The sequence below is a fragment of the Periplaneta americana genome, chromosome 6, assembly GCF_040183065.1.
Source record: "Periplaneta americana isolate PAMFEO1 chromosome 6, P.americana_PAMFEO1_priV1, whole genome shotgun sequence".
Taxonomy (NCBI): Eukaryota; Metazoa; Arthropoda; class Insecta; order Blattodea; family Blattidae; genus Periplaneta; species Periplaneta americana.
Genome location: NC_091122.1, coordinates 168,398,720 through 168,412,212, shown reverse-complemented (window position 1 = coordinate 168,412,212; position 13,493 = coordinate 168,398,720). Strand labels below are relative to the sequence as shown.

The following is a 13,493-nucleotide window of genomic DNA, read 5'->3' as shown; positions in this document are numbered from 1 at the left end:
GTTGGTTTCAAAGGGATTGTTTCAGCAACAATAAAAATATTATTTTATTATTTTTTAAGTTTCTTTGGAGTGGGAAATATGCATGAAATTGCTTGTTTTTTATGAAATATTCACCGAAATTAAACCATTTCATTCACCGAAATCAAGATAAAATAATCCCATAAAATTATACCCCTAATAATTATATTAATCACAGAGCTATTTTTACGTAAAGTTATGAACCTACTATAAATAGCACCATAAATCATTTATCATCAGGTTAAGGAGGATTAATGATAAGACCATGGTATTAGATCCAAACATCCGCTTTGAGAAAAACTTCACACAAGCGGACGAGGTCAACAAGGAAAAACAAGAAATATATGAACTCTACCTACCTTTCCTCTCTTTTAAATATAACATACCTGCTAATCAGTGGGTCGTCAAAAGTATGTTGGAGCGAGAGGTTCCCTTCCACAGTCTACCTACCAACTATTAGTGAAATTAAAATTCCAAGTATTTTAAATACAAAACATGTTATTACAAATTCTTAGGGATTCTTTTCATATCATTCAATATCATTTATATTTTCAAGAAAGATTTACGAGTATGTATTTATTCACACTGCAAATGGGTTTATACCCGGTGGCAGTGGTAAATAATTACATTTAATAATGACAATAATGAAGACAATAAAATACAATTAATAATACTAATAATTAATAGTAATAATAATTAATGATAATAATAATAATAATAACAGGGAGCATCCTACTTTAAATGAAGCACGGTCACTTAAAATAACATTTAAAGTAAATCTAATTTGTACCTTAACCCTAAGTTCGAACTAAAACCCACGAGTATGATATATTCATACTTGCAGAAGTACCTTTCAGCACTACACTCATTTCGCTGACAACTCACTCACTACACTGGAGCTACGACACATGTCACTGATACTATCCTGATTTCACTAACACTTCAAAAACATTTCATTTTGCTCTACCACTATAAACTATAAAGATTCACTGACAGAAACACACTTCACTTACACAACACACTTCACTGATACAACACTTCAATAACAAATATCAATTACACCCTTTAAATAGTGTGCATAATATACTACCATCTATTAGCAAAGTCCTTAAGCCTATTTTTAAATACATTTTTGGTTATTGGTAAAGCCTTTGGTAAGTCTGCAGGTAAAGCATTCCAGTCCTTGATAGTACGACTGAGAAAAGAAAACTTCCCAGTGTCCGTCCACTGTCTTCTTTCCCTCAATTTATATGAGTGGTCGTTCCTTGAAGAGATAATTTTGTTAATATGACATTTTGACATCAAGAGAATCAATATTTATTTTAATTATTCGACTTAAAAAAACATAACTGTTCTGCATTCAGAATCCTTGTTGTGGAGGAGCTGATGATTTAATCAAATCCTTCTCTCTACCTTTTTAAATAGTTATTTTACGAAGCTGTATCAGCTACTAGGTTATTTAGAGTCGATGGGATTAGTAATAGCGAGATGGTATTTGGCGAGATGAGTGGTGGTGGTGGTGGTAGTGGTGGTGGTGGTGGTGGTGGTGGTGGTAAACATTTCATACACACTATAACTTGGTAGAAAATTAAAAAAATCTCCAAGTGGCCAAGTCTGTATGATGGAAATAAACTAGAAGGAACCTGCTAGAAATCCAGGAGGAAAATATTTTCCACGTCTGAGCACAATGGTGGGACTGGCGCAGTAACATGTGGTAACGTGACATCCCGGACACGCGCTGTAATATAAACAATTGTTAAATCATATTCGTGTCCCGCCGAGCTGCCTGTGTGGTTTCAGTGATTGAATGACGGTCTTGTATTCCCGCCAGGGGGCGTAGTAAGTAATTCACATAATGAAAACAACTTCCGCCACCCTCTCTACAGCGCGGTACCCCGCTGACGTGTCAGATTTGAAAAGAAGGGGCAGGGACATCTATTGTTTGCACAGGGGAGGATTTCTCTTCGCTGTCCCGCCTAAGCCACCCTCTTCTCTAAGTGAGAATTATGTATCACATCATCTCCGTCCCCCGTCACTCACGGGCCTTTTATTCGAGACTGGTTGTCACAGATTTAACAGCAAAACCAGAGTCTCGCTATGGAGGATTAACACGTGGAATTTCTAGCAGATTGTGTTCAAAACAGAGAAAAACTCTTATGGAGTTGTATCGGTATGCAACTTTCTATTAGAACATAGCCTTCCTGCGTCGAGGATCCGGGTTCATAATCCGAAAACGATGAATGGAAATTTAGCAGATGGAATTTCTAATAGTTCGTGTTCAAAACAGAGAAAAACGCTCACTCTTTTGTTTATAGTGTTGTAGTACGTAACTTTCTATTAGAGCATAAACTTTCTGCGTCAAAGATCCGGGTGTGGAATTTGTGTTGGGCAAAGACACTAATGGGAAGGGTTCCTCAAACACTTTCGCCTGTACGTCACTTCTCTTTCAATTAACCCATAATTTATTATTATCACTATCATTTTGCATATTTTTATTCAGGATAAAATGAAATTCATTCACAAATAATAAATTATTATGAGATTTCTGCTGCAAAACACCCAGAGGGATGAAAACCTTAAATAATTCTGACATTTGCTTTTTCCACACATGAATCAGTCCGTCATACAGCTACGTCTTACATTGTTGCAAGATATTTAAATAAATGGTTCAGATATTAAATACAGTACAGTAGTGTCAAAATAAAAACTGGACAGACCCTTGTAGCTGATTTCAGAGTCTTGTTCACTCAGAGCACGATAGACTGGTAACTAAGACTTTCGTGGTTCGAATCCTGCCTGGGAAGGAAACTTTTTTTTGTTCCTTACTCAAATTTATTCCCAATAATTTTCGATTGCAGCGATATTTTACTACTTAATTAACTTATTTTTTCCCAGAACATGAATTTTACTAGCAATCGAAAAGTATTGGGAATAAATTTGAATAAAGAACAAAAAAAAGTTTCCTTCCCAGGCACGATTCGAACCACGAGTCTTAGTTACCAGTCTATGGTGCTCTGGAGTGAAAAGGCTCTGAAATCAGCTACAAGGGTCGGTCCGTTTTTTTTTTTTTTTTTTTTTGCCATGAATATGCTCAAACACCTTCCCCAATATGCAAAGTGACGCACTCCGTCAGCCAAGTTTCTGGAACATAGGTTTTCTGTGTAAGATCCAGTTTCAAATCACGGCGAGACCAAATTTTTGTTAAGGAAATTAAAAAAAAAATCGATTTTTTTCTTGATTCATTGCCCATGGACAGTCTTTCACTGCAAATTCAGCCTTCTCCAATCTTTCCCATTTTCTGCCTTCCTCTTAGTCTCCGCATATGATCCGTATATCTTAATGTCGTCTATCATCTGATATTTTCTTCTGCCCCAAACTCTTCTCCTGTTCACCATTCCTTCCAGTGCATCCTTCAGTAGATAGTTTCTCCTTAGGCAGTGATACAGCCAATCCCTTTTCCTCTTCCTGATCAGTTTCAGCATTATTATTTCTTCATCCACTCTTTCCAACACAGCTTCATTTCTTATTCTGTCTGTCCACTTCACACGTTTCCATTCTTCTCCATATCCACATTTCAAATGCTTCTATTCGCTTCGTCGTAATGCCCACGTTTCTGGCTCATACAGTGCCAAACTCCATACAAAGCACTTCACTAGTCTCTTTCTTAGTTCTTTTTCCAGATGTCCGTAGGAGATGCTCCTTTTTATATTAAAAGCTTTCTTCGCCATTGATGTCCTCCTTTTGACTTCCTAGCAGCATCTCATGTTACTGCTTATAGTACACCGTAAGTATCTGAAGCTGTCCACTTGCTCTCCTGCCTTATTTAGAATTCTCATGTTTACCTTTTTTGTTTTTCTTCGGATAACATGATCTTCGTCTTGTTTGTATTTACCTTCATCAATTATTGCTCACAGTTGATATTTAAGGTCCAGTAGCATATTCCTTGGTGTTTAAAAAAATTATCCTGCATTTTCTGAATTCATTGATAGATTATGTAATTTGTATGTGTGTGTTTATATAGGCCTATATATATATATGTGTATATGGGCTTATATAGATGAATTCCATGGCTGAAATGTATTAATGAAATTCAGGTTAGTAAGAACTGCAACATTTACTTTAAAAAATGCACTATTTTCCGAAAATTGTTTTTTTTTTAATATAGATACATATACACTATTTCATAACCCATAACTCATTAACAGTTTGAAAGCATTAAATTTGGCACTGATTCTATAAACAGTAGAGCAAAAAGTACACTACAATCAAACTAAATTCAGCTTGTTTTGCTATTAGATCTATGCAAAAGATAGTAAATATCAATACCTTAAAAACAATATACTTTGCATACTTCCACTCGGTAATGAGTTTTGGAATAATATTCTGGGGAAATTCCACAGATAGTAACAATATATTTCTATTACAAAAAAGAGTAATTAGAATAATAGTAGGTGCGAAATCTAGGGAGTCGTGTAGGACTATTTAAAAAAAACTACAAATAATGCCCATGGCTTCTCAGTATATCTTTTCATTAATAGTCTTCCTCGTATGTAATCGTGAAAACTTTGTAACTAATTCAACAGTTCATAGCATAAATACACGTCAAAAAATTACTTTCTTACTCCATCGGCAAGTCTATCGTGCTATCTAAAAGGAGTGCGTTATATGGCAGTAAAAAGTTTTAATAGTCTCCCTATCGATATAAAAAATGAAACTCAAAACATAAAATTATTTAGGGCCAAATTAAAGAAGTACCTAATTTCTCACGCCTTCTATTCTGTAGGTGAATTCATGACATTCAATAACACTTCATGAAATTGATACTAAAACTATGTGTTGTACTAGTATACTATATTGTAAATCTCGTCTGTATATATTTCATCTAGACTGTGTCTATAAATTAAGATTTTATAATAGTATTAAGTTTTTTGACTTGTTCCATATTCTAGCTGTAAGCATGTATGAATACCATGGAATGTTAATAAATACAATACAATACAATAGCCGTAGGTTAGAAATTAAGGAATTACATTTCATTAATGTCCATATAATTGTAATTTATAATATATACGTAAGTAATATATATAAATTATAATATTCATAATATTTATTTATAATAATTTATATAATTTTAAATACAAAGTTCAGAAATTTATTAAACGCAATGTAAGTTTAAATGTTGATATAATAATCTAAGTTAAAGAGTAATATGTTTTCTACATCCCCTGAAAAATAAATAAAGGTAGCAATTAAATTTGAAGAGTTCTATGCTTGCCTAAATCCGTACTTACATTCTACTTTTTTTTTTCCATACATTGATATGTTTTTCTTATGCAAAACTGATAAAACGCTTCCAAGACGTTAAGTCCATTGAAATCATGTCCATATGGCTTATGTCCTCTAATATTTTTGTCCACTTTCATGTATGTCCACATTTTATGTGCGTCCATTTTTTTGGGTCCATGACTGTTATGTCCACTTTTATTCAAGTCAATTCCTTTTGTACCACAGGCTGTTTTTGATAGCTTTATAGATAATATTGAGCCTGATATGATAGATTTAGCATTGTACATGGAAAGAACTTACATCCGGGGAACACCTGCTCGAGGAAGAAGAAAAGCAATGCTACCTAGATTCGCACCTCAAATATGGAACACTTATAATCAGGTTCTGGCAGGACAACATCGAACAACTAACATAGTCGAGGGTTGGCACAACCGCTTTCAGAAACACATCGTTACACATCACGGGTCGGTTGGAAATTCATGGAATTTATCAAGAAAAACCAAAGGAATAATGAAATTATAATAATACAATTGCTTGGCGGGCATTTGAATGTGCGACATCCTATTAAAAAATCGTCCTACAAAATTTAAGTCGAGTAGAAGAGATTGTTAGAAATTACAACCACTGCAATGAAGAAGGACACACCAGAACTTACCTCAAAACTATTAGTTATCATCTGAAGCTGTATGAAGATGAACAGGCAGAAGAGATTGAGTAGGGAATTGAAGTAAATTTGTAGATGGACATAATGTATTGTACGATCATGTAGTGGACGTAAAAATGTGGACATAAAATTTGTGCAATTGGACTAAAATAAAGTGGACATAATGATAATGTTTTATTTTCGCTGGCAGAGTTAAGGCCATAAGGCCTTCTCTTCCACTCAACCAGCCTTAATCAATACAATACATAAATTTAAATTACAAATATTTACACTGCACTTAAAAGGTTCTCCAGCAATATTCTTCACTACATATTTATTTAAATTTAGATAAATCTATAAGGTAAAGTAGTAACTTAATTTATGAGCTAATTTAATTCAATGAATTATAATTAATTTAATATTTGAGATAGCTAGTAAAATGATGAAAATTAATTTAATATAAGCTTACTAGGACTATGTTACAGGGAGAATATATATATATTTCTATTTCTATAATGAGAATATTAATGTAATTGCCATTAGAGGTTTTGTAAATCTATTTAGAGAAATTAATGATGATAATAATAATAATAATAATAATAATAATAATAATAATAATAATAATAATAATAATAAGAATGGACAGATGTTAGTTTCATTATAAGTAACAAATATTAATCAGCAATTCATCTGTTAAGTAAGAATTTATGTAATTTTGACCTAAATGAAGTTATTGTCCAAGAACCCCTTACATCACTCGGTAGCGAGTTCCAATTTCTAGCAACTGAAACTGTATAAGATGAAGAATATAACGATGTCTTGTGGTAGGGTATAATGAGTAAATTGTTATAATGAGATCTTGTACTTAGCTGATGATATGCGGATAAATTTTGAAAACGAGAAGCCAAATAGATTGGGGTAGCGGTGCGCAGAATTTGAAATAAGAGAACAAGAGAATGCAGGGCTCGTCGATCGCTTAGCCTTAGCCAAGACAGAGTTTGGAATATACTTCATAGGACATATATTTATGGACATAGTGTAATGGACTTTTATGTAATGGACATAATAAAATGGATATTAAAACTGTGGACATTATAAAAAGGACCTGACGTCTGTGTTTCGATAAAACTGTTGTTGAAACTACTGGTTTCAATTTCACTCACTTTGATTAGGGTCTGAAACGCTGGTGACTATTTCTCTAGAATAAACGTAAGTGTTTAATGAATTCCTAGTGCCGAAGCTATGAAAGTGCGGGATCTTCATCTATGTGGTTCCCATGTGCCATCATGACGTGAATACGAGAAACTTAACGAGCGTGGATGTAATTAATTCATTTATATAACAACTCTCTCAGCAGAGTAAATCGGCTGAAAGAGGAAGAATGCACTTTTTTATGAGTTACAATGTCGTTTTTGTGTGTTGCAGAGCCCGACTGCCTTGCTGGTGTCAGACAGCGACGAGGAACCTGTGAGCAAGGTGCCGAGACTGAGCGGAGGTGGCGGTGGCGGCTGTGACAGCTACAGCGACAGGCTCACCGATGACGGCTCCTACTTCGAGGTCGGTTGAAATCACAATTATGAACTAAACTGAGTAGCATACTTCCACCTCATCCTTCAAGTTTAAGCGCTTACTTGGATCTTTTTGTTACGCCTTTTCCACTCTTCATAAGTTTGCCTCTAATGCTCTTCGCTCACGATAGAGGGGAGTACACTCAGTCTGTTGCTATATTTCTCTCGATCTGTCGCGCCTGAATTGGCTGAAGTTTCTCTTTTTTATTTTTTCTTGTGTTATATATATTTATATTATAATGTACCGAAGTACATATGATATTTCCATGCAGATATTCTGCGTCATCATACGATGAAAGAGTAATGGAACGGAGAAAAATTCTCTCCGGCGCCGGGATTTGAACCCGGGTTTTCAGCTCTACGTGCTGACGCTTTATCCACTAAGCCACACCGGATTCCACCCCGGCGTCGGAAGAATCGTCTCAGTTTTAAGTTCCAACTCTTGGGTTCCCTCTAGTGGCCGCCCTCTGCACTACGTCGGATCCTGGCCAACCAGTCACTCATTACGAGTGCACCTCAGCACATGTGTGGACTTCGGTCCTTGGTTCATAGATATCTATGACGTAGTGCAGAGGGCGGCCACTAGAGGGAACCCAAGAGTTGGAACTTAAAACTGAGACGATTCTTCCAACGCCGGGGTGGAATCCGGTGTGGCTTAGTGGATAAAGCGTCAGCACGTAGAGCTGAAAACCCGGGTTCAAATCCCGGCGCCGGAGAGAATTTTTCTCCGTTCCATTACTCTTTCATCGTATATTTATTTATTTAATCATTCATTCTGATAGAGTTAGGACCTCTTCCACACTGCCGGAAGTGAAATATACATTGAAACAATAACAAAAGTAGTAATATTAATACTTACTTACTTACAAATGGCTTTTAAAGAACCCGGAGGTTCATTGCCGCCCTCGCATAAGCCCGCAATTGGTCCCTGTCCTGAGGAAGATTAATCCAGTCTCTATCATCAGATCCCACCTCCCTCAAATCCATTTTAATATTATCTTCCCATCTACGTCTCGGCCTCCCCAAAGGTCTTTTTCCCTCCGGCCTTCCAACTAACACTCTATATGCATTTCTGGATTCGCCCATACATGCTACATGACCTGCCCATCTCAAACGTCTGGATTTAATGTTCCTAATTATGTCAAATGAATAATACAATGCGTGCAGTTCTGTGTTGTGTAACTTTCTCCATTTTCCTGTAACTTCATTACTCTTAGCCCCAAATATTTTCCTAAGCATCTTATTCTCAAATACCCTTAACCTATGCTCCTCACTCAAAGTGAGAGTCCAAGTTTCACAACCATGTAGAACAACCGGTAATATAACTGTTTTATAAATTCTAACTTTAAGATTTTTTGACAACAGACTGGATGATAAAAGCTTCTCAACCGAATAATAACAGGCATTAATATTAATATTAATACTAACACTTAAATATAAACTCATTTTGATGCACATTAACGAGCTTACATAATAAAATATTGACTAAACATGATACATAATTAAGTAATTAACAGTTTATATCCTATATACAGGGTGGAAGTGAAATAGGCTTGGAGATTTTCAGAGCGAATAGCTCAGGTTGTGTGCAAAAAAAAAAAAAGTTTTTTTCCCCCAAATGTTTAACTTTCTCTTATTCGGTAACTATTGCGAGTAGGATCGTGATTTTTGTCCATATCGATAGGAAATCTAATAAAGATTAATTTATCTCTCTGGCGTATTTCAATAGCGTGGTCGGTTTTCGTTTAAATTCAATTTTGAAAACCTCTAAATTCAAGTCACTGCACGATGCGAGTTGGTTGCAACACAGCGCCAGAGAACAGCTCATCTAGCGAGACACAGTGAATTCGCTGACCTCTTACATCTGTATCACGAGAATAGTGTGTTATCGGCGATGTTGCCGGACTGCTGAGAGTCCAAACTTAATTTTCTAATTAACTATGCATTTAATCACAAAACATAATATAGGATTTCTATTCATTTAAATGTACCCCATCATCCCTTTCAGCCTCCAGGGTTACTTCACTTCCACTCTGTATTGTTTAGTAGGTTATTTAACGACGCTGTATCAACTACTAGGTTATCTGGCGTCGATGGAATTGGTGATAGCGAGATGGTATTTGGCGAGATGAGGCCGAGGATTCGCCATATTATCTGACATTTGCCTTACGGTTGGGGAAACCTCGGAGAAAAATCCAACCAGGTAATCAGTCCAAGCGGGAATCGAACCCGCGCCCGAGCGTAACTTTGGATCTGTAGGAAAGCGCCTTAGCCGACTGAGCTACGCCGGTGACTAAGTTTCTAAATTATTTTATGTACACATACATGCATACATACATACATACATACATACATACATACATACATACATACATACATACATACATACATAATATACAGTTGCCCAAGGAGATCGGGCCGTTGAAATATTCGAAGCCAAATATTCTCGTTCAGAAACTCGCTTGAAAAACTGAAAGAAAAATTATAGATTTATTAATTTGTCCTACAGAATAATATCTGTAATACTAATTGTCAATATTACAGATATTATTCTGTAGGACAAATTAATAAATCTATAATTTTCTCATAGCTGCAGTGCATATATTTGTACAGATTACTGTGCACGTAACTGCGGAATCCCGGCCAAACAAGTCGCTCAGCTGAGTGCGCTCCTAGTATAATGGCAGTTGACATTGGACAAATACGTCAACATATATGCCTAACTTGGAGTCAGGCCACAAAGGGAAACATTGAAGGAGGAGGATTCGGTCCGGTGCTGTGGATTGAATTCGGCGTAGCTCAGTGGTCAGAGCGCTTGGTACGTAGAACCAAGGATCCGGGTTCGAGCCCCGGCGCCAGAGCGAATTTTTCTCCTTAAATATTAATTGAAAGAAAAATGTTGAAATATTGTAAATAATATATATATATATATTTATTTATTTATCCTTATTAAATGTGAATGTAATTTTCTTTCATGAGTTTTTAAACGAAACGGGTAGCAAAGCGGTAACTAAATGAAAGAAACTCCTTAATTTTTATTTTCTTTATAACGTAGGAAATGAACTGACCAGAGATGATTTGTTTTACTTTATATTTTTATTCTCCTCTCAACCGTAAATGGAACGTAGAACATCTTAAATCTATGGCTTCATTTCAACAATTTGTCATTTTTCTTCACAGAGCTATATAACTTAGTATATAAGATCCTCTAGTGAACTCGCTGTAATGCAATCTGCACTTAATTCTGTATGAAAATTTCGTGTTAAATAAAATATGCTTTGTAGACTTACTTTTCATGAATATAACTTAAAGAATTGAAATTGTTATTGCAACATTAATATGACGGAAGCTTTCTGAAAGAATTAACAAATGAAGTAACATGAAACAGTTGCTATGACTACATTTACGACTACATATTGTGGGAAGGCAAACAACTGCTGTACGTGGGAGGAACAAAGACAATAAAATGTTTACGCTATTACTTCCATTAATCATTATCTTTCGTGTGGGCGGGATGGTATGAATCAGTGTGATCTCTCACTCCGTTGCAGACATGAACACGTAGACACAGTGGGATTGGTTTATTTTTAGAGGATGCAGTCTGTTACAGATTGTTTTAAATGCACTTGTTTCTTCCGAATCTGTTTTCTGCTTGAGTAAATATGAAGCCCTGATATATGCTTGAAGATTATATTACTGACAATGCTGAACATTTTCGCGTGTGGAAATGACAGCAAGGTTTTGTTGAAAATTGGTCATACAGTTGCATGTGGAATGGGAATACCCCAGAAAAACATCCTCACTCCGGCCCTTTTTAATAACATTTCATAATTTGAACACCGGAAATTTTAGGAAAAGTTTGATGAACTTTGATAAGCCATGAAATAAATTCATAAATTTTACAAGAACTAGCACACAAATTCCACAATTTGGGACATCTGGCCGACATCTGTGGCTGACCACTAGGATCATTTTTAAAAGATTCAGAAATTTAACCCTTAAATTGGCAAAACTTCATATCTCACACTAGTTTATTAAACCGTGTCGGACTGTAAAGAAAACAACTATCGCAATGTCCATATTTCATATGTCGTACAATATAATAAATAAATTTAGCTTCCCTTATGAAAAGGTTGCCAGATTTGACAAAGCATATTACATATAATTTGGAAACACACCCTAAAAGGTAAAATGATACTGTATACATTTGAAACGGTTAGAGAATCGAATATACAAAATGCCAGAAAAATTTACACCTAATTAGCGTTTGTGCTCATTTACAGTTAAGAAAGGGGGGGGGAAATCATCAGATAGGTTAGAATGATTTGAATGTCATATACCGCGAGAAAAATAATAGTACGGATTTATTGGCATAGATATATAAACCCAATCAACAGCCATCGGTTAAGATAACTTGAAATTTCCATTATCACTCCCATACAAATGATTTCTCAGTCTCTGAACCGATCCTTTGAGGGCACTAATGGCTATTTCCTTCACAATGCTGTGTGTTAGCCCCAACTTTTACATTTGTTGGCAAAGAAGGAGGGAAATTGTGAAATTTTCATTTTCCTACAAATTTTTTTCTATTCTATTAAAATTATAGCATATAGCCTATTAACCTGTTGTATCCTATAGGATACTTTGGGAATTTAAAGGTTAAGCAAAACTGGATACAACATAAACTGAATATGGATGCTAACAGAATTCTTTACGAATTTTGAATGTCCTATCTGGAGGAAAGTGAAGACTAGGGGAAACCTTTGAAAGGTTTTGACTTACGATTTAATTTTTTGTGATCTAGAATCTTGAAGAATTATGATAATCATTTCATTTTGATGTGGGGTTCAAATCCTCCTGTAAAATCGGTGCCCAAATCAGTCTGGTGGGAGATGCATGCTTCTTAATAAACCAGGGAATTACTTTCGATTGTAGTTGTCGATTATCGTCTTCGATTATCGTTCCTACTGTTATCCTTAGAAATACGGTTAAATCCCGATTAATCTTCGATTTTTCAGGTCGAATACCTTTCTCCTAGATGACTAACATTCGCGCTATCTCAAACATGCAATCACACGCCCGATTCTTTCGTTTCCTAAGCCCACTGTCCTTGTGGCATAGATAGGCCTATCCAAAAGCGTGTCAGCTGTTAATATCATTGTCAGAGTCACTAAAAAAGCTCGTGGTTGGGCGTTTATTGAATTTTACAGTATTTGTTAAGCTTTTCTGTTAGTCTTATGAGAAATGTGATTGATTTATTAATTTTATAAAACTGTTTATTTGTTTCCTTATTTATTTCTTTTATTCATTTATTTATTTTTATTTGTGTATTTACGTATTTATTTATTTAGTTTTTATTTATTTATATTTAATTTAAGTGGTTATTCAAGGAAGGGCTCAACTCGTTATTTTAAAATTTAGCAGAAGGAACAAAGAACTGAATATCTCAATATCAAATACTTACATAAAATGAATTTTTAACACAATAATATATTTAAAGCACTTTCAAGAAGATTTATATTTCTTGTAGGTTGATTTCTTTGGGCAGATTCTTGATATAGCCAACATTTTTTTCTGAATGGCCTGACATGAAATCAAGGTGATGTCATTTCTTGTGATACGTAGTTTTATTAAATGTGTAACTTGAAGTAGAAATGTTTGTATGTGACTAGGTTTTATTTGTCAACCAAATTGTTGCTATAAAATGAGTTTAAATTATTAGATTATTATCGTCTTTTCGATAATCTCGCAGTTTTTTGACATTAATTAAATACGACAAAACTGTATTGTATTAAAATACTATCATATAGGCCTACACATATTACTAAATCACAATTCTCGTACACGTCTATTTTTATCGTTCATATTTTATTAAAATCAAAGTTGTCATTCTTTTTTTTTTTTTGCTGTTATTTATACTCGCTTTAACATCTCTGGTCATATCGCTAGTTAATCTTCTGTGTGAAATCCGAAGGCCT

General features: G+C 35.0%; 1 protein-coding gene across 5 annotated transcripts in view; it reads left to right on the top strand.

The window, feature by feature from the left end:
- Nucleotides 1–13,493, top strand: part of klar (klarsicht) — a 1,308,544-nt gene that overhangs the window by 1,074,957 nt on the left and 220,094 nt on the right. For all 5 annotated transcript variants that reach the window (XM_069829505.1, XM_069829504.1, XM_069829503.1 and 2 more), the window contains exon 10: nucleotides 7,373–7,504. In XM_069829505.1, coding sequence (XP_069685606.1) covers nucleotides 7,373–7,504 — 132 coding nt within the window. The remainder of the gene's footprint in view (nucleotides 1–7,372; nucleotides 7,505–13,493) is intronic.